General features: G+C 38.0%; 1 protein-coding gene across 1 annotated transcript; it reads right to left on the reverse strand.

Moving 5' to 3' along the window:
• Positions 1-16,592: 16,592 nt before the first annotated feature.
• On the reverse strand, positions 16,593-18,815 carry LOC141718092 (uncharacterized). Its single transcript, XM_074520456.1, has 5 exons — positions 18,568-18,815; positions 18,263-18,298; positions 17,528-17,729; positions 17,269-17,347; positions 16,593-17,087 (listed from the first exon to the last, which is right to left on the reverse strand). Exons 1-5 carry the CDS (start codon positions 18,753-18,755, stop codon positions 16,972-16,974), a joined length of 621 nt encoding a protein of 206 aa, XP_074376557.1. The 5' UTR covers positions 18,756-18,815; the 3' UTR covers positions 16,593-16,971.
• Between the last annotated feature and the right edge of the window lie 941 nt (positions 18,816-19,756).

Consider the following 19,756-nt stretch of genomic DNA (forward strand, 5'->3'; position numbering starts at 1 on the left):
CACCGGGGACCTATCGCCTCTCGACTCTCGAGGGTACTCCTATCAAGAATGCTTGAAATGCTATCCACTTGAATTTTTTTTATCAGTAGATTAAGTTATTTAAATTATGGAAGAAAAAACAAGAAAGTCAGCTTTTAGACTATAAAAATTAGTTTTAATGAAAAGAGGTTGATATGAGATCTCCGTCAAAGCAAAAATCTTCTCTTTTAAGTTTATCTATGAAAAATAGTACTTTTGAGTAAATTTGGAGTTCAAAGGTAATAGGGGTCGGCAAATCAAAACATCAAGTCAACATAAAAACCAACATAAAATAAGGGAAAAAGAGGGAAAGGAAAGAAGGATTAACAAGGGTAACAATACTATCGCACATTCAGATACGATTACCAAGAATCACAAAATTCAAAAATGTTATACAAAAACAAGGAAAGTACGTAAAGAAAGCCATGAAACTAGAATATTGAAACAAAGACGAGCAATACATGAAGATAAAACAACTAAAGAACTTTTTCGAGATACAATTACTGAATTCGAAGTCATTAAATTCCAAAGCCAGTAGCTAGCCTTAATAAAAATTCATAATAAAGTCGAAAATACGCCCACGGTAGAAAATAAGTTAGACGTCATCTTCAAAAGTGATGACCAACGCAAATCCATCACGAAACCATAAAGTACTTGATCAAATTAAAACATAATTCAGAAATTACATCGATTAACGAGGCATTCCACACCTTCAAGGGTCAACATCTTTCTCCTTATGCTCCTCAACATAGTCTCAGAGGTAATCCTCGAAGCCATGCCCACTTACATCAAAGCCAACAATCTCCATCCTCTTGATGCAACGCCCATATCCATCGGCGAGGGCCCCGACTATATCTTCGACACCTTTCTCTACCTCCGGCTTCAAATTCAGATTTTCCGTCTCCAAAGTTTCATTCTTCTCGCGAAGGGCAGTCAGCTCGGCCTCTAGAGCCTCACGCCTCTTTGTCTCTTCACCAAGCGAAGCCTCAGTGCTCTTAATTTGAGAGCCGACACCCTCCGACTCTTTCTTCAGACGATTATTGGACAACTCTAGATCACTTATCTGCGTATTAATAACACAAAACATACATCTATAAAACAAACATATACTTAAAAGTACATAAGAAATGCGAAGGGAAGACAACTTAAGAAATTTACCGTCATATAGATGAAATATAAAAAAGAGAGAGAGAAAGGAAGAAGAAAAGAAAAACAAAAACAACAACACACATTGGTCCGAAAACTTGAATGAGCTTTTGAAAGCTCGACAATTCGTCCCTTGCCTCACCCAACTCGTTCTCAAGCTTCTTCTTTTCACCCTTCAGTAAATCCCGCTCCTCCTCGATCTTCGAAGGAGAGCTCTTACTTTCATCAACCTTATACTCTTCAAGAATATGCATCACATCGGATAAATACTGCTTAGACATAAACCACAAGCAAGAAAGATATCAAGTCAAGTATAAGAAAAATAAGGGGATCTACAAGTACATAAAGTAAATAGAAATCGAGTAAACATATAATAAAAATATACTTACCCTCCCAGCTCTCCCCATACATCGATCAACGAGCTCAGTCCTGGACCTCTTAGCATAAGCACTGGAATCTTGAGGCAGATTGAAAACCCGGAAAGCCCGCAGGGGAACCGTCGACCCAGCAAGCCACCTCTCAGAGGGACGGATCTCAACATGAATAACTTCTTGGCTCGCCTCGGCGTCGACGGCAGGGAGCATAATTCCTCGGTTTCTAATTATTGTTAAAGTCTTGTTTATACCACCCCGCACAGCATCTTCACAAACCTACTTACCAGCGACCTCATGTGTCTCAACATCTACACTTCTCGACCTCTTTCGGGAAGGATTCCCAGTCCCTTCACACGTAACACGCTCAGATCCTCCAACAACTTTGTTTCCACGATCGTCTAAAAGTTCAATAGAAATCGTCTTCGATGAGGTATTTTCATTAGCTCTCGGCATATCAACAGCCACGACCTTCGACTTCTTAACCAGTATCATCATGGCTTTGTCCATCTCAACCAAAACTCCACTTTCTAACAACCGTTTCAAAGGTTGACCTGCAACTGAAATAGAAAAATAATTTTTAGGAAAAGAAGGGCTACAAAAAATATATAATAAATACAATAAAAAAGAGAAGGGAGAGAAGTAAGCAATATAAAGAAATTTTTGTTTTCAAAAATATAAATAATAAGTCCCTTACGATGATGATCTTCTAAATATTTACAATCTTTCAAATCGTTGTGGGTGTAAATGGGCCTCGACCCTTGAAACCTATCGAGGTACGCAACATCATATTTATCAAGATTGTTCAGATACTCGAGAGTCGACTGAGTGACTTTACGACATGGTCTGACAAATTCTAAATCTTTTCCACCTAAGTACACCCATTTAGGGTGATAACCCGAATTAGGAGACTTGACACTAACAATCTTAGGTTGCTTACTTTGAGTATCAAAATATACCTGGCCATTATGATACCTAATACAATAAATAGAAAAGAATAGCTTAACCGACGGGATTCGATCCCTCTCATTGCATAGGGCTAGAAATCCACTTATCTGAGCAATGGAGTTGGGCGACAATTGAGCTATCCCACACCCTATAGCCTCGTACATCGCTAGATGAAAGGGATGCATCGGAAGCCGGAGACCATATTCGAACATAATCAACGGCACACCGTGCATCCCAAACTCCGGCATCACCCACATCTGATCGTCGGCACCCGGAATCCGTAACCTATACCCATTTTTTAAATCAACCCAAGATCCCAATTTAGTCATATTTAATCAATTATTAGAAAAATGGCTAATATAGTCAAGACTACAGCCACGGGGAAATTCAAGAAGACCCAATTCCCGACTCTCCTAAAGAACTCGATTCCTATACGCTAAAGTACGAGGACTGATCGACGGAGATGCTTTAGATGCTATCTCAATACCGGAGAAGAGCTCTTCTTCATTTTAAAAGTCGAAAGATTTACAAGAATTTAAATTCGGAATTTCTAAATTATCCAAGTTTATAACAGATTCCTCGTCAACCTCTTTCAGGGGACGTTTTTCAGGGTTACGAAAATGGTTTGTTTTCGAAGAAGAAGATCCTAAATCGGTCATGGAAGATTTAAATCAAGAACCGGGTCAACAACCAGTAAACTTAGGAATAGATTATCTAGGGATTAAAGAACCGTGTTTGAGACTGAGAAACTATCAGACACGAACTGGTAATTAAACTAAAAGCAATGAAATTTAGAAGAAAAAGTGAACTTACAGGAGCAATGGAGGAGATGAAGAGAAAATAATGCCCTTCAAATACTGTAGTCGCCTTTTGATTAAGCGAGAGGGAAGTTGAAGAGACCCCTATATTGAAATTAGAATATATTGCTCATTCGGCTCTTTCACCCCATCCCGTTCATTAAGTAAAAAAAAAGAAGAGAAGAGAAGAAAGAAGAAAATGAGCAAAAGCAAATAACAAATAAAAACAAGCACATGTAAAATAAAATAAGAACAATAATTAATTAAACTTTCTAATTATTCTTTTTTCTGTATACTAATTTTTGTGCGCCGGTTGTAATTAAAGACCCAAATAGCAAATTTAAAGATATTGCAACAATGTGCGCGCAAGACAAATGTTGGGCCAAGGAAAGGAGAAAATTTAAAATAGGAAATTAGAACCTTAGCACATAGGTTTGTAATAAAAGACCAATAGGGGCCCAATTGTAAGGGGAAAGCCCATTAAAAGGTTCCCTATAAATCTCTTCTATATATAATAGCACAACAAGGGGATAATATTTTGAGATTAAAAAGTCTCATTGAAAAGACTAAACTACCCCTGTTTTTAATATTTATATAAAAGTTATGTTTTGTGGTAATCGAACTCGAGTTGCTTCATTTTTCTATACAATCTCGTACCACTACACCATATTGTCACATGTGTTTTTTATCATACACATAATATGGAAGTGTAATAAAGGAATATTTTATTTAACTTTAAAGATAACTACTTGAATTCCGCAAAAAAAATGATAATTACTTGAATATTTGTACAATTAATTTTAAAGAACTGAATTCCAGATATAAAGTTAGGCATAGTACATAAATTCATTATTATCTTATTTATTATTATTTTTTAGTTTAAAAATATATCTCATATATTTTTAACATATTTTTTATTATAAAAAGTAATTAAAATATACATATATAATTTTTAAAAAAAATATTGAAAATAGAACGCTTATATATAAATAATCTAGATTGATATTAAATATTTAGATAAGTTCGAATTATAATGAGTCAATGAATTTTAGTTTATTTTGAATTTGAAATCAAAATTTGACCCATTTTTCAAAAAATACTAGAAATATGACTACATGACTAGCCGAAAAACATTATCACATTCTACGTTTAGTAAATTTAAATTACAAGTTCGACGAGAATATCTTACCAATAATGTGAAATTTTTTGATATCTTATATTAATATAAATTAATGTGTTTGAGGTATTTACAGGATCAATTTAATTGATTATTTGTATTAAAATTACTAACTTCAGTGGTAGCGCAATAGTGGTTTGGGACTTGTCCCGATTTTAAAAATATTTGAAATTTGATGATAGTGATAAATAAGTCCTGATTTTATAATTAATGGGCTGCTAGGCCCAATAATAAGATGTATAATATTCAGACCAGAAAGGTTAAGCCTGATGGACCAGATCAGGCCTGGTGGAATAAAAAAGGCCCAAAAGCCCTGATTATTAATTAATTTCGTAATTAATTAATAAGGGAAAAATCAGCTATTGAGAAGAGTCCCGATAAGGATATAAATCCTTATAGATTAGCCTCAAGGGGACCTAAAAGGATAAGGAATCAGCTTCCTACTTCCTAGGACTCCTAAGTCTATCCTAATTCAGAGGCTTGTCCACCAAGTCTCCTATACCAAGTCCAATTCAAGGACTCCCACATCTATATAAGGGGCCTCACCCCACAAATCAGAACTACGTTTTTTGGCTTGATTCTCTAATTCACAGAGATACGTAGGCATCTCGTAAAGGCAGATTGAGTCACGAAACACGAGAGCAGCCATTAAAGGCCTTGAGCTCCCGAATCTTAGTAATAAATACAGCAAATAATAACCTTAGCTTTTTATCCATAACATTTGGCGCCGTCTGTGGGAAAAAGCAACAACCATGGCGAGAACACGGAGAACAATTGGAGCTCTAGAGGAAGGAACACCATCAGAGACAACCCAGGTGATTTCATCAACCGTGGAGGTTCCTCCCCATTCAACTTATGCATCTACTCAGGGGGAAGCCCAGACAGGGGCAACTCAACCTCAGCCACAAGGGACAACTCCCCCGACTATTCAAGGTACGAATCCTCAAGTTCAACAAGTACATATACCTGTGAATTCTCGACCCGTCGGGTATGAATATTCAACTGTTGTTACTACTAACCCCCCTTATGGGATGCCCCTTCGCCCTGAGGTTGGAGGAAGCGGATATGCTGGGCGAGGCGAAGCACGAGGGCAGTCACCCCCCTATATACGAGGTTTGGGTCCTATTCCTGAGGATCGGGAATTTTCTGGTCCTTATACTAAGAGAGACTCCGAATCTTCGGATGATGAAGTGGCCCCGAGAAGGAGGCGTCCTGGAAAAGAGCCAATGGCCGATGGAAGGCAACGCCCCCAAAGCACCCCAGGGGCGAATCCCCAAGAAGTGCAGGAAAGGATCAGGGCTCATGAGGCTGAAATCCAAAGGCTGAGGCGTGATTTGGAGGCTCACTAGGCCACCAGACCCCAGATACCTCCTAGGGGGAGAAATCCTCCTCCTGTCATAGACCTGGATGGTCCGGTAAGAAGAAGGGCTGTTGTCCCAAGAAGTGATCCAAGCAATCTCCTTCCCCTTGGAGATCCTGATGATCCAACTCCACCCTTTACAGAAGAGATAATGAATGCCCATATCGCAAGGAAATTCAAGATGCCCACTATCAAAGCCTATGATGGCACGGGAGACCCCGCTAATCATGTTAGGACATTCTCTAATGCACTGCTGCTGCAACCCGTGAATGATGCTATAAAGTGTCGGGCCTTCCCTCAAACCCTGTCGGGTATGGCTCAAAGATGGTACAGTCGCCTGCCCCCAAATTCTATTGGATCGTTCAGAGAATTAAGTCAGGCTTTTATTAAGCAATTCATCAGTGGAAGAGTCCATGAGAAAAGTTCAGCATCCCTTATGAGTCTTGTGCAGGGAGCTAAGGAATCCTTGAGAGATTACCTGAATCGTTTTACAAAGGAGGCTTTAAAAGTCCCGGACCTTGATGATAAGGTAGCCATGATAGCACTACAACAAGGAACCAGGGATGAGTTTTTCAAGATGTCCTTGGCCAAACGTCCCCCTGAAGACATGTTGCAACTCCAAGAGAGGGCATGGAAGTATATCAAGGTGGAAGAAAGCATGAGGAAGACCGTAGTAAGTAATGAGCCCACTGGAGGCAAGAAGCGAAAAACTGATTTAGAATATATTGCAAAGGACAAATATCCTAGAACCGAACAAAACCCTGATTCAACCCCCAAGAAGGGAGGACCTGGGCAAAAGTTCACTGAATACGCTAAGCTTAATGCTCCTAGAAGTCAGATTTTGATGGAGATTGAGAAAGACAGAGATGTTCGCTGGCCTAAGCCCTTGAAGGCTGATCCCGCCAAGCTAGATAAGAGCAAGTATTGCAGGTTTCACAAAGATGTTGGCCATGACACCGATGAGTGTAGGCAATTGAAAGATGAAATTGAGTTTCTCATTCGAAAAGGAAGATTGAACAAATACACTGGAGAAGGAGGGGATAGGAATAATAATGGAAGGAAGAACTTTGAGGATCGTAGGAGGGACCAAGACGATCAGGGGCGAAACCCCCAGCCTAGAGGACCAGTTATAAACACCATTTATGGAGGGCCGAGACCTCGAGGGCCTGTGATAAACACGATCTTTGGAGGTCCAATTGCTGCTGGATTGTCCAAAAATTCCAGAAAGGCATATACTAGAGAGGTTATGCATATTGTTGGAGAAGCCCTGAAGAGGGCCAGGACAGAAGTAACATTGGCTTTTGATGATTCCGACCTAGAGGGTGTGAAGTTTCCCCATGACGACCCGCTGGTCATAACACCAATAATAGGAAATAGCCCGGTTAAGAGGGTCCTTGTGGATAATGGTGCTTCTGTGGATATCTTGCTCCACGACACCTTTCTAAGGATGGGGTATAACGACTCCCAGTTAACACCAACCGACATGCCGATATATGGATTTGCTGGAGTAGAATGTTCTGTGGAAGGGATAATCAAATTGCCAACCACCATAGGTACGGAGCCAAGGCAAGCAACGCAGATGCTGGATTTCGTGGTGGTAAAGGCTAGTTCAACTTATAATGCTATCATGGGGAGAACAGGGATACATGCCTTCAAGGCAGTCCCCTCTTCCTACCATTCAGTCATGAAGTTTCCCACCCGAAACGGGATTGGAGAAGAGAGAGGAGATCAAAAAATGGCTAGAAGCTGTTATGTGGCCTCTTTGAGGGCAGATGGAGTCGGGGGGCAGGTTCTTCCTATTGAAGATATGGATGTTCGAGAAAATGATGAGAATAGAGGAAGGCCAGCAGAAGAATTGGTTTCGGTTCCTTTAGACCCCGAGAATCCTGAGAGGACGACTTTCATTGGAGCCACATTAGAGGAGCCCCTTAGAGGGAAGTTAGTGAAATTTTTGCAAGAAAATAGTGATGTGTTTGCATGGTCAGCAGCTGATATGCCAGGTATAGACCCGGAGTTAATTACTCACAAGCTAAACGTAGATCCAAGCCGGAAGACAGTGAAACAAAAGAAAAGAAATTTTGCCCCGGAAAGACAAGAGGCTATAAAGCAGGAAGTGGAAAAGCTCTTAGAGGCTGGTTTCATTGAGGAGATTCAATTTCCGGAGTGGTTAGCAAACCCTGTAATGGTGAAGAAGGCTAATGGAAAGTGGAGGATATGTATAGACTTCACTGATCTGAATGATGCATGCCCCAAAGACTGTTTTCCGCTGCCTAGAATTGATACTTTGATTGATGCCACCGCTGGACATGAGATGCTGAGTTTCATGGATGGGTTTAGCGGATACAACCAGATCAAAATGCATAAGGATGACATTCCAAAGGTATCATTTATCACTGACTTTGGTGTTTATTGTTATCTTGTTATGGCGTTTGGTCTCAAGAATGCAGGAGCCACCTATCAAAGGTTGGTGAATAGAATTTTTAAGGATCTTATTGGTAAGACTATGGAATTCTATGTTGATGACATGTTAGTCAAGAGTCTAGTAAAGACTGATCATATAGCCCATTTAAGGGAAGCTTTTGAGGTACTGAGGTACCACAAGATGATGTTGAATCCGACGAAGTGTGCTTTCGGAGTAGGATCTGGAAAATTCTTGGGACTGATGGTCTCAAAGAGGGGAATTGAGGCTAACCCGGATAAGATAAAGGCGATCCTGGACATGGAACCACCAAAAACTGTTAAGGATGTTCAGAAGCTTACAGGAAGGGTTGCTGCGCTAGGACGATTCATCTCCAAGTCGGGGGAAAAGTGTTTGTCATTCTTTAAATCGCTAAAGAGCATCAAAGACTTTGTATGGAATGAGGAAAACTAGAAGGCATTTGAAGAGTTAAAGAAGTATATGGCCCAGGCCCCGTTGTTGGCCAAGCCAGTTCTGAGTGAAATTTTATTCTTGTACTTGGCAGTTTCAGAGAGCGCCTTGAGCGCGGTGTTGGTTAAGGAAGAACTGAAAGTCCAGAAACCCGTATACTATGTCAGCAAAATTTTGCATGGTGCTGAGTTGAATTATTCAACTATAGAGAAATTCGCTTTAGCCTTGGTAATGGCTTCAAGAAATCTGCGTCCTTATTTTCAAGCTCACCAGATTGAAGTGCTAACAAATCAGCCACTGAGAAATATCATTCACAGTCCCAAGGCAAGTGGGAAATTGATTAAGTGGGCAATAGAGTTGGGAGAGTTTGATCTCAAGTATAAGCCACGTACGGCTATAAAAGCCCAGGCACTAGCTGACTTCATGGTGGAATGTACCATACCCAACCAAGAAGTCGGGGGGCAGGAAGATACCATACCTCAAGACAAGGGAGTCGACAATGGGGACAGGGAGAAGAATGATAAGGAGAATGAATATTGGGTTCTCTATTTTGATGGAGCATCAAAAACAAATTCCAGTGGAGCAAGGTTGGTTTTGCAAGGCCCTGATGGGTTCTTAATTGAGTATGCTATGAAGCTAGATTTTCCAACCACAAACAATGAGGCAGAGTATGAAGCCCTGATAGCTGGCCTTGGTCTAGCTGGGACACTTAGAGTCAAAAACTTAAAGGTCCGTGGAGACTCGAAGCTGATCATATCCCAGGTAAAGGGAGAATTTGAGGCAAGGGATGATACGATGGCTAAGTATGTCCGCCTAGTAAGGGCTGTGATGACCCAATTTAATGAATGCCATGTTGAACACATTCCAAGGGAAGAAAATGCTAAAGCAGATGCGCTATCAAAGTTCGCTTCGTCTGAGATTGAAGAAAGTTCAGGAAGTGTGTACTTCCGTGTTTTGAAGACACGGAGCATAGATGTTAAGCTTGTGGCTCCCATAGGCTTGGGGACGTCATGGATTGATCCCATCAAGGCTCACATTCAGACCGGTTGGTTGCCAAGTGATACAACTGAGGCACGGAAGTTAACTATTCGAGCACCAAGGTACTCCTTGATAGATGGAATTCTGTATAAGAGATCTTTCGTGGTTCCTTACTTGAGGTGTCTCAGGCCCGACGAGGCACGCTTGGCTCTTGAGGAAGTACATGAAGGTATTTATGGGCAGCACTTGGGGGGCAGGGCCTTGGCTCATAAGATAACCCGTTTAGGCTTCTATTGGCCAGAAATGATGGCTGATGCCAAAGAATATGTGAAGAAGTGTGATCACTGTCAAAAGCATGCACCAGTTGTTAGACAACCCCCCGAGATGCTGACCTCTATCAACTCGCCTATTCCCTTTGCCATGTGGGGGATGGATATTCTAGGGCCTTTTCCTATGGCCACGACACAAAGGAAATTTCTGATTGTAGCCATTGATTATTTCACCAAGTGGATCGAAGCCAAACCCTTGGCCAAAATCACTACTAAGCAGGTTGCACAATTCCTGTGGGAAAATATTATGTGCCGATATGGAATTCCCCGTATCCTCGTCACTGACAATGGAGCACAATTCAACAATGAGGAATTCAAGAAGTATTGTGAAGAAAATGAAATTGAATTACGATTCACCTATGTGGCTCACCCGCAAGCCAATGGGCAAGCAGAGGTAGCAAATCGGATAATCCTGGATGGACTAAAGAAGAGGATCGAGAAGTCAAGAAATAATTGGGTGGATGAGATACTTCCCATATTATGGGCCTATAGGACTACCTGTAGAGTCACGACAGGAGCAACTCCTTTCATGTTGGCATATGGGGCAGAAGCAGTAGTTCCCGTGGAGATATCACATTCCTCTCCAAGGATTCAGGCTTTCAATGCAGAAGAAAATGAGGAAGGGCAGAGGTTAGCCATGGATCTGATCGATGAAGTGCGAGATAAGGCACATGCAAAGATAGTAGAATATCAGAAAAATGCTTCATTTTACTACAACCTAAGGGTTAAAGAAAGGTTTTTTAAACAAGGCGATCTAGTCTTGAGGAAAATAGAAGCATCTGGTGTAGGACAAAAAGGGAAGCTTGCCCCGAATTGGGAAGGGCCGTACAGAGTCAAGAGTGTTCAAGGTAGAGGAACCTACAAGCTAGAGACTATGGATGGATTTGAAGTCCCGAGAACTTGGCATGCACAAAACCTGAAGGTTTACTATGTGTAGGGCAGCCGGATACGATTCTCACTCGTCAGGATGGCGAGTAGGTTGAAAAGCACCTTGAAGCTTTGCTTGCTTAGGATTTATATGTTTTAGTTTTATTACGAAGTTTATTATTACTTGTGTAAGGGACGAATCCCAGACAATTTTACAAAATTCATGAGTTCTTCAAAGTATGTTTGTGGCCTAACAAATAAAAGTCAAATGCATGGATGCAAGCATAGAAGGTGATAAATGAAATAGATCTGATAGATATTACAAAAATTCGATAAATAAAGTCTCGAAAATAGGATAAAAAACAGAAAGCCACGCAGGGCTGAAAAAGCTCTAAGGAGCTGAAGTACCCTCGGCATCCATATTATCATCCTCTCCACTCTCGCTGGATGTCTCTGTCGTCTCGGAGGAGGAGGAAGAGCTGTCGTCCTCAGCAGGTCTGGAAGAAGACTCGGGAGGAGGAAGGAGTGGATCCTGAGGAACATGGTCCGAGACAACTACTCGGGTACGAAACCTCTGTAGCAAAGCCTCGTCATCAGGGCAGATGTAGTCCGCCGGGTTAATATCAGGACAAGCCTCGTTCACGGTCCCAAGGGCCGTGTCCCAACCAGTCCTAAAAAACCCGGGAAAGACTGAATCATCCCTAATCCTCATGGATTGGGCAAACTCCTCCGAGTCCAGATAGTTGTCTATAGCTTTATCCTTCTCCGCCCGAAGTACCACCAGCTCGGCGTTAGACTCTCCGAGTTCTTCCTCCTTGCGCTTGAGCTTCTTCTCCAGGGTAGCATACTTCTTCTGTTGCCTCCTGAGGGCATTATCGGCCTTATCAGAAGCCCGCTTCCACGATTCGGCTTGCCTCACAGCGCCTTGAAAGTAGGCGTTAGACTGGAACAAAGCAATTAACAAAGTATAAGGCAAGAAAATGCTACAAGAATGAAAAATAAGTTCAAAAAATAGAAGGCATACCGAAGCCAGAGACTGAGCTCCCATGAGCTTAATCCTCTCAAGATCAGGGGTGGCCACCACATCAGTAAAATCCTTGGGAGTCACGCTATGGTAGGACCAATCCCAAGCATGTTTCGTGGAACCAACTACGGTGTCCCCTCGGCGGAATCCCCAGAGAGGCTGAAAGGCGCCTGTGGCAGCAGCAGTAGGGGCAGCAGCAGTGATAGGAGCACCATGGCCTCCAGCTCCTTCAGTTGAAGCCTCCCCTATAGGCTCTTTGTGCTTCTTCAAAAAGATAGGCTCCGTGGCCTTTCCCCGGGTGTCTAGGCCTGCGAGCCGAGCTTTCTTCATCCTAGCTGTTTCCTCAACCAAAGGAACATTGTCCTCGTTAATCTCCTTAGCAGCTGAAACAAAGCAAAGGACAAAATAAGTGATGTTAATAATGCATGAAATGAAGTAAAATTGAGAAGGGAAGAAAAATACCCTGTTGAGAAATAGAGGATAGTCCCACATGAATCAGGGAAAACTCCTCTAAGAGAGTCCAGCTGGTGGTGGTGCCATCATCCTGAGTAAGCCCATTATAAATAATAGTTTCTTCAGGAGTTAAGTGAATGGATTTGAGGCTACCATCACTGACCTTCCCGAAGGAAGATCGAAAAAGTGTGCCCCAGTCACCATTCTCCCAACGTAACCCAACGAAACTATTCCTCCAATTTTGATTATTATCAGGAATAGAGGCGCTGTTAAAGATATGTTTGCTTTTGGGCCTTTGCTTGACATAGACCCAGCCACAGATATTGGAAGAACTATTATAACACTGAAAGACCTTCCTAAAAACGGCTACAGAAAGAGGAAAGCCCTCCCTAGGACAACAAACCATAAAACATAGAATATTCCTCCAGGCGTTTGGAGGAAGCTGACACGGATTAATTTGTAGATCAGCCAAAAGATGAGGAATAAAAGGATGGAAAGGAAACCTAAGCCCAGCATTAAGGGCATCTGTGTAAATGAAGAGAGTGTCGGGTCTCCAGTGGCAAGTACGGTCACCACCAGAGACTGGAACTAATCTAAGAGGAGGAAGGACGTTATAGCGAGCATTTAGTTTATTAAAATCTATGTTGTGCCAAGTATTACAATGATTAAAAGAATCGAGATGTGCAGTGGAGGGATATTCATCCCCCCTAGTGTTAATCATATCGATTAAAGACATATACGAAGAACGGATCTCGATATCCTTACCTCGTTTTGAAGCCGAGGCTATCTTGGCCGCCCTCTCGGAACTCTTGTCAGCCATTTAGTAAAGCTAGAAAAGGCCTGGAAAGCTAAAAGAGGAGATTTGAGAGAGGAGAAGGTTAGAAAGTTTGAGATGAAAGGAAAAGTGAAGAGTGAAGAGTGTGAAGTGAATGCACACTCCCCCCACCTATATATAGGAAGGAAAAATGGATAATGGGCCTTAAAAAGCCCATTTGGGCCCAAAAATTGGAAGGTTCTGGAATTATCCAGGAAATTCCTGGAAAATTCAAGAGAATTCTAGCAAAAATCAGAAGAAAACTTGATTTTTGTTTTGAAGAATCTGGAATGATCCAGAAAACCCCCAGAAGAATTTGGAATTTGAGTTTAGAAAAAGGGCCCAATTTTAGAAAAAATTAAGCCCAGCTAAAGGCCCAAGTGTTTTAAAAGCCCTGTTTGAGGCCCTAATGGTGTTTAAGAAAAAAGGAGTGGAAAGGGAGCCCAGTTACAATGGGCCAATTGCAAAGCCTAGCTGGACCAAGAAAAATGGGCCCAAGGTTTTTCTAATTAAAACCCAGAATTAAGGGTAGGCCCAATAAGAAAATAAGACCAGTTACAACGGGCCCAGGTTTTAGCCAAGCATTCAGAGCCTAAATCCAAGTAGGTACAAAAAATAATAATAAAATAAATTCCTGACCCATTCGACCAGAAAACATAAAGAAATCCTGGTCGAATGGCTTGAGGTCGAAAACCTGTCGATCAGAGGTAAAAAATGGCCTTAATTCGACCAGAACCAGGACCAATTCTACCAGAAATTGTGAAAGATTCCTGATCGAAATCCTCGAGCCCGAATTAATGTCGACCTGGGCAATCAAAAAGGGGATAATTCGGTCAAAAGTAGAGATCCTGACCGAAAATCCTGATCGAAATAGAATCCTGGCCGAAGGAAGCAAGTCCTGATCGAAAATTCCTGGTCGAAATAAAAAAAAAAGAAAAAAGAAAAGAAGGGAGGAAAAATCCTGGCCGAAATTCGACCAGGACTCCTGACCGAAAGCATCCTCCTCGAAAAGCCTTCGACCAAGGCACAGTAGAGGCTAATTCGACCAGGATCCTGGTCGAACAGGATTCCTGGTCGAAATTTTTATATAAAAAAAAAAAAAATCTGAAAAATTACAGAAAAATAAGGAAATTCCTTAAATATTTTCTGAAAAATGTTAATATTTTCAGAAATAAGGAATAAATCCAGAAAATTAAAGGATAAATCCCAGAAATTAGGGAAAAAATCCAGAAAAATAAGGAAATTCCTTAAATAATTTCTGAAAAATGTTAATATTTTCAGAAATAAGGAATAAATTCATAAAATTAAAGGATAAATCCCAGAAATTAGGGAAAAAATCCAGGAAAATAGGAAAAATTCCTTAAATATTTTCTGAAAAATGTTAATATTTTCAGAAATAAAGGATAAATTCCAGAAATTAAGGGAAAAATCCAGAAATTAAGGATAAATCCCAGAAAATTAAGGGAAAAATCCAGAAATTAAGGATAAATCCCAGAAAATTAGGGAAAATCCCAGAAAATTAGGGAAAAATTCCTGGAAATTAAGATAATTTCTGAATAAAAGGAAGATTCATTGTAAATGTGTAGGTCGCTCCACACTTTACGCAAAACAAAACCCTATAAGGGGACGAATAGATTTAACTTCCGCGAAACCTAATCAATGTTTCCCAAAAGTTGGGGGGCAAATGATAGAGATAAATAAGTCCTGATTTTATAATTAATGGGCTGCTAGGCCCAATAATAAGATGTATAATATTCAGACCAGAAAGGTTAAGCCTGATGGACCAGATCAGGCCTGGTGGAATAAAAAAGGCCCAAAAGCCCTGATTATTAATTAATTTCGTAATTAATTAATAAGGGAAAAATCAGCTATTGAGAAGAGTCCCGATAAGGATATAAATCCTTATAGATTAGCCTCAAGGGGACCTAAAAGGATAAGGAATCAGCTTCCTACTTCCTAGGACTCCTAAGTCTATCCTAATTCAGAGGCTTGTCCACCAAGTCTCCTATACCAAGTCCAATTCAAGGACTCCCACATCTATATAAGGGGCCTCACCCCACAAATCAGAACTACGTTTTTTGGCTTGATTCTCTAATTCACAGAGATACGTAGGCATCTCGTAAAGGCAGATTGAGTCACGAAACACGAGAGCAGCCATTAAAGGCCTTGAGCTCCCGAATCTTAGTAATAAATACAGCAAATAATAACCTTAGCTTTTTATCCATAACATTTGATATGAGATCTCACGAGTTTTATTAAAACTACGATGATATATTAAATCGATTTATTTTTCATTTTTCACTTTAAAAAAACTAGCATTTTAAAAAGAATTCTTTTAGATAAACTATATTTATTAATCAAGATAATATTGTACGAATAATTTGAATTATTTTAATATTTTGAATTATTCAAATAAAAGTTATATCTATACTATATTGTAGCATTTGATTCAATACATTTTATATATTTAAAAAATATATATATTGTTCAATAATTTGAAGGAATTAACCAATTCAACTAATATTTATAAAACTTTATCAAACTGAAAAATATTTAATTTTAGGAGAATAGTATACAATATTATCAAATTATTATATGAATAAATATTATAGTTGTAATGAAAGAAACCTAAAAATAGTTTAAATAACAATATAATTACAATTTTTTCTTCAAATTCTTGAAAAAAAGCATTAACATCAATAATAAGTCTTACAATATATAATTTATTTTTATGTTACATGATTGATACTCGATCGCGTAAAAAACATATATGGATTGTTTGTCAGTGATAATGTGAATACCATATATAAATTATTGCAATTTATTTATTACATAATTTTAATTTTTGAATAATTATAAATATATGTTATTTAAGTAATCAATTGGCTCACTAGATATTAATAATGATTATACATGTACATAATTCAGGTATTTAGCATATAAATAATTGAAACCATCGTAATTTCCTAAGAAATGTAACATACTATAATTCATATGCTAACATAAACACATATAACTTAATCTTATTTTGTTAAGAGTAGTGTAAAAAAAACTAACATTTTTTCAAACATACATACGTTAAATTTCAAAAAGCTAGCATTTTTCATTAAAATCAACTTTTATATTAATAGTAGTGTAAATTTTATATTATTTTATATTATGATTTCAAGTAATTCTGAATTCAGTTATTCATTTTTTATCTTTTTAAATTGAGTAAGTTAATTGTAAGTTAGTAGAGAACTCAGTAATAATATAGACCAATTATATAGTTTATTTAAATAAAACTCAAAATTTTTGGTCAACTCTGTATTCAACATATATGTTAGTTTTTAATTTTTTATCAACGACATTCTACATATTAAGTTTATTTGTTTCATTTCAAACGTAGAATACTATTATATAACACGACACGAATATATATATTTTTTTTAATGACATATATTGGAAACATTGTATAATTTATACAATTTAGTAATGTCTTATATGAAAATGATACACAGATAAATATGTTAGAAAAATAAGTATTAAAGAGTATTGTTCCTCAGGTAAACATGACTCATATTTAGGTCATCAGTTACTTAACCAAACTACCGGTACATCAGATCCAAAGAGTAATTTCTTACAGTCACTGTGATGGTGAAAACCAGAATACTCTTTGTTGTACAGTTGTAGACAGATTATAAAACCTGAGGAGTCACTTATAAGACTAATGTATGTTTATTCATTAGTTCATTTTCATGGAGACAATCATACATTCTGTGTGGATTATACTAAATTTCTCTGATATTTGAAGCATGGCTATTGCCGCGTACAGCCACCCTTAGGCATGAAGGTATTGATCCACTGTCAAAGGTTTTGGACCGCCAAACCAGTTAATCATAAATATATCATCAATTTCTAGTTTGAAGATCTGAAAGTTGTGACTCTTCGGCCAATCTGCAATGTGCCAACCATCAAATAAGAAGCTAATTATCACACGGTCAATTCTATATTTCTGCATTAAGGACAACTCAAGAAGACTGGTACTCTTGAGTTATAGCTGACCATATTCAATTTTCTGCAATTGATCACTAGTGGAAAAAAGAGCACGGCTAACAATATAAGTTGTCCAGATTACCTTTCATTTCTGGATGCTTGGAGAATAAGGCAGTTTGAGCAAATTCCGCCTCACTGGATTTGCCATCCACTAGCTTCAACTGATTAACATATCACATTCAAGCAACTAAGTGTTAGCTCAATTCACCACTGACTTGGTATTCAGATATAACTCTCGTATTTAACACAACTTGCTCTCAGGTTTTATTACCAAAAATGATCCGGCCAACCAATATGCATGAGGCTTACAAGATCAAGTGTTAGTAGAGGAGGATATTTACCTTTCCTGTAAGTGTAATTTTAGCACAAGTAGGGTTCTCAGGGTCTGTCTTTCCACAAGTTCCGATAGAATATTCACTTAATGTGAAAGAAGATCTCTGGTCCTTCAATGCATCTCTAGCTGTTGGATCCAGGGTAGTTAAGTAAAAGTAAGGGATGCCCTTGCCTTCTTCAGGCTTCCCATCACTAAACGAAACTACGTTCCTGCATCAAATTCAGATCACTACTATCTGTGACAGAAAAACAACTCCCTTTATTGCTAATAATAGGATGACAATTTAATATTATAGAACCGAACCTCTGATAGATATATAACCTCATAAAATGTTTATATTTGGGATAATAACATAGGACAGTGTACGTTTAACCCCAATTAATGAATAATCTGGATAAATGAATATAATTCTCCAGTGACAAGGATATTCATTTATCGAGATAAAACTAATTAGTGAAGAATTTTGATGATTGAACAACTATAGTATATGTGATCTCAAGTCTTGCTTGTATGTGAAGGTGAAAAGATCAAATTAATTTGATACAGATAAAAACTGCAAGGAGCTCTAAATTTCATTCTGCAATAATTTTGACAATGACATGACAGCATAGATGCATGATTAGCACGAGTAAAACTTGTTATGTCAGATTAATATTCTTGGTATGAGTAATAAGAATGATGCGAAGATTGAAGAAAGTAATGTATAGACAAAACCAAAGTAGGGAAAATATCAAAAACATACCCAAAAGGCGCTCCTCCCAAATTACTTCCAATTGTGCTGCAAAGTCATAAAAACACCAAGTTTCTTAGCTTCTTCTCAGAAAAAAAGCAATTACAAATTTTCATAAAAAAAACTTACAACACATGAGTTATCTTACATGAGATGAACAATAGCTTCACTACATCAATACTAGCTAGTTAGGACTCTGAATGAAATTCAGCTTAATCATGAGAGTAACCTTGTGGCTTTGCTAATTAACCACCACAAATATGTGGTAACATTCAAACATAAAATGAGAAGTCGGGCATATGATTAACCAAGGATACCTGAGAACACCCCAAGAACTATGAGAGACGAGCCAGCGAGCGAAATGAGCAGCATCATCGGGGCTGGGTCGTGGAGACTTATTAGAAGATACTAGCAGATAACGTCCTTGTACACTACTACCTTGAAATAAGCACAAGAACAATAACATCACTGGTATCATTGCACTCCTAATCGCCATTCTCTTCATTTTTCACTAGATACGAGAGTTAAGCCTCTTGCTTTGCTCACTACACTATATATTTTGCTTTTTGCTTTGCTCACGACTCACGACACTATATATTTGGCCCCCACACATGTCACATGCGTCTTGACACACATGCTCCTCATTTATTTGATTTCCTTTTTTAATATATATAGTGCGAACCTATTTAATTTATTTAAATAATTTTTGAAAATTATAAGACAAAATTTTTAACTTTTACGAAAACTCAATCCGGCCAACCCAAATTATTGAGTATAATATTTACATTTTATTATAATAAAAAGATTATAATTATTATATGATTTTAAAATTTTTATTATTTTATTAAAATATATTATTGAGTCATATGTGAAATAAGATTATCGAGTTGAAATTAATATAAGAATAATAATTAAAAAACGGGTAAAATAATACATATAAGTTTATAAGTCATATAGAAGTAAAAGAAGAATAAAAATTATACATTTAGAGTTATAATGAAATTCAAAAAAGTAAGAAATCAAAAGTTGATGAAACCAAAATGTTTAATATATTGAATTAAAAATACATAATACATAAGGGATTAGGAACACAAAGGTTAAAGGAAAAAAGGTTAAATAAAAATAAAACCAAATTTAATAAAATAAAATTAATGTGTAAATTTAATATAGTATCTTTTCTTTTCATTTAGCAAAAATAATATAGTATCTTTTCCATTTAAAGTCTAATTATCCTGACTTGTTGGCTAATTTGCTGCATTGCTAATATTTAATAATAGTCTTTATTAATAAGCGAAACACGTGATATACAAGTATTAATTTTAAAAATTTTTACTACCACCAACTTTTGGTTTTACTTATTTATTTATATTTATGTTATAATTTATATTTATTTTTATTCCTAAATGTATATTTTATAGTTTTTTATATATTTTGTGATTTCATTAAGTTTGATTTTTTATTTTTACCTTATATTTATAATTCTATTAAGTCTTGTTTTATTTTGTA

This window comes from Apium graveolens, chromosome 4 (genome assembly GCF_009905375.1).
Source record: "Apium graveolens cultivar Ventura chromosome 4, ASM990537v1, whole genome shotgun sequence".
NCBI lineage: Eukaryota > Viridiplantae > Streptophyta > Magnoliopsida > Apiales > Apiaceae > Apium > Apium graveolens.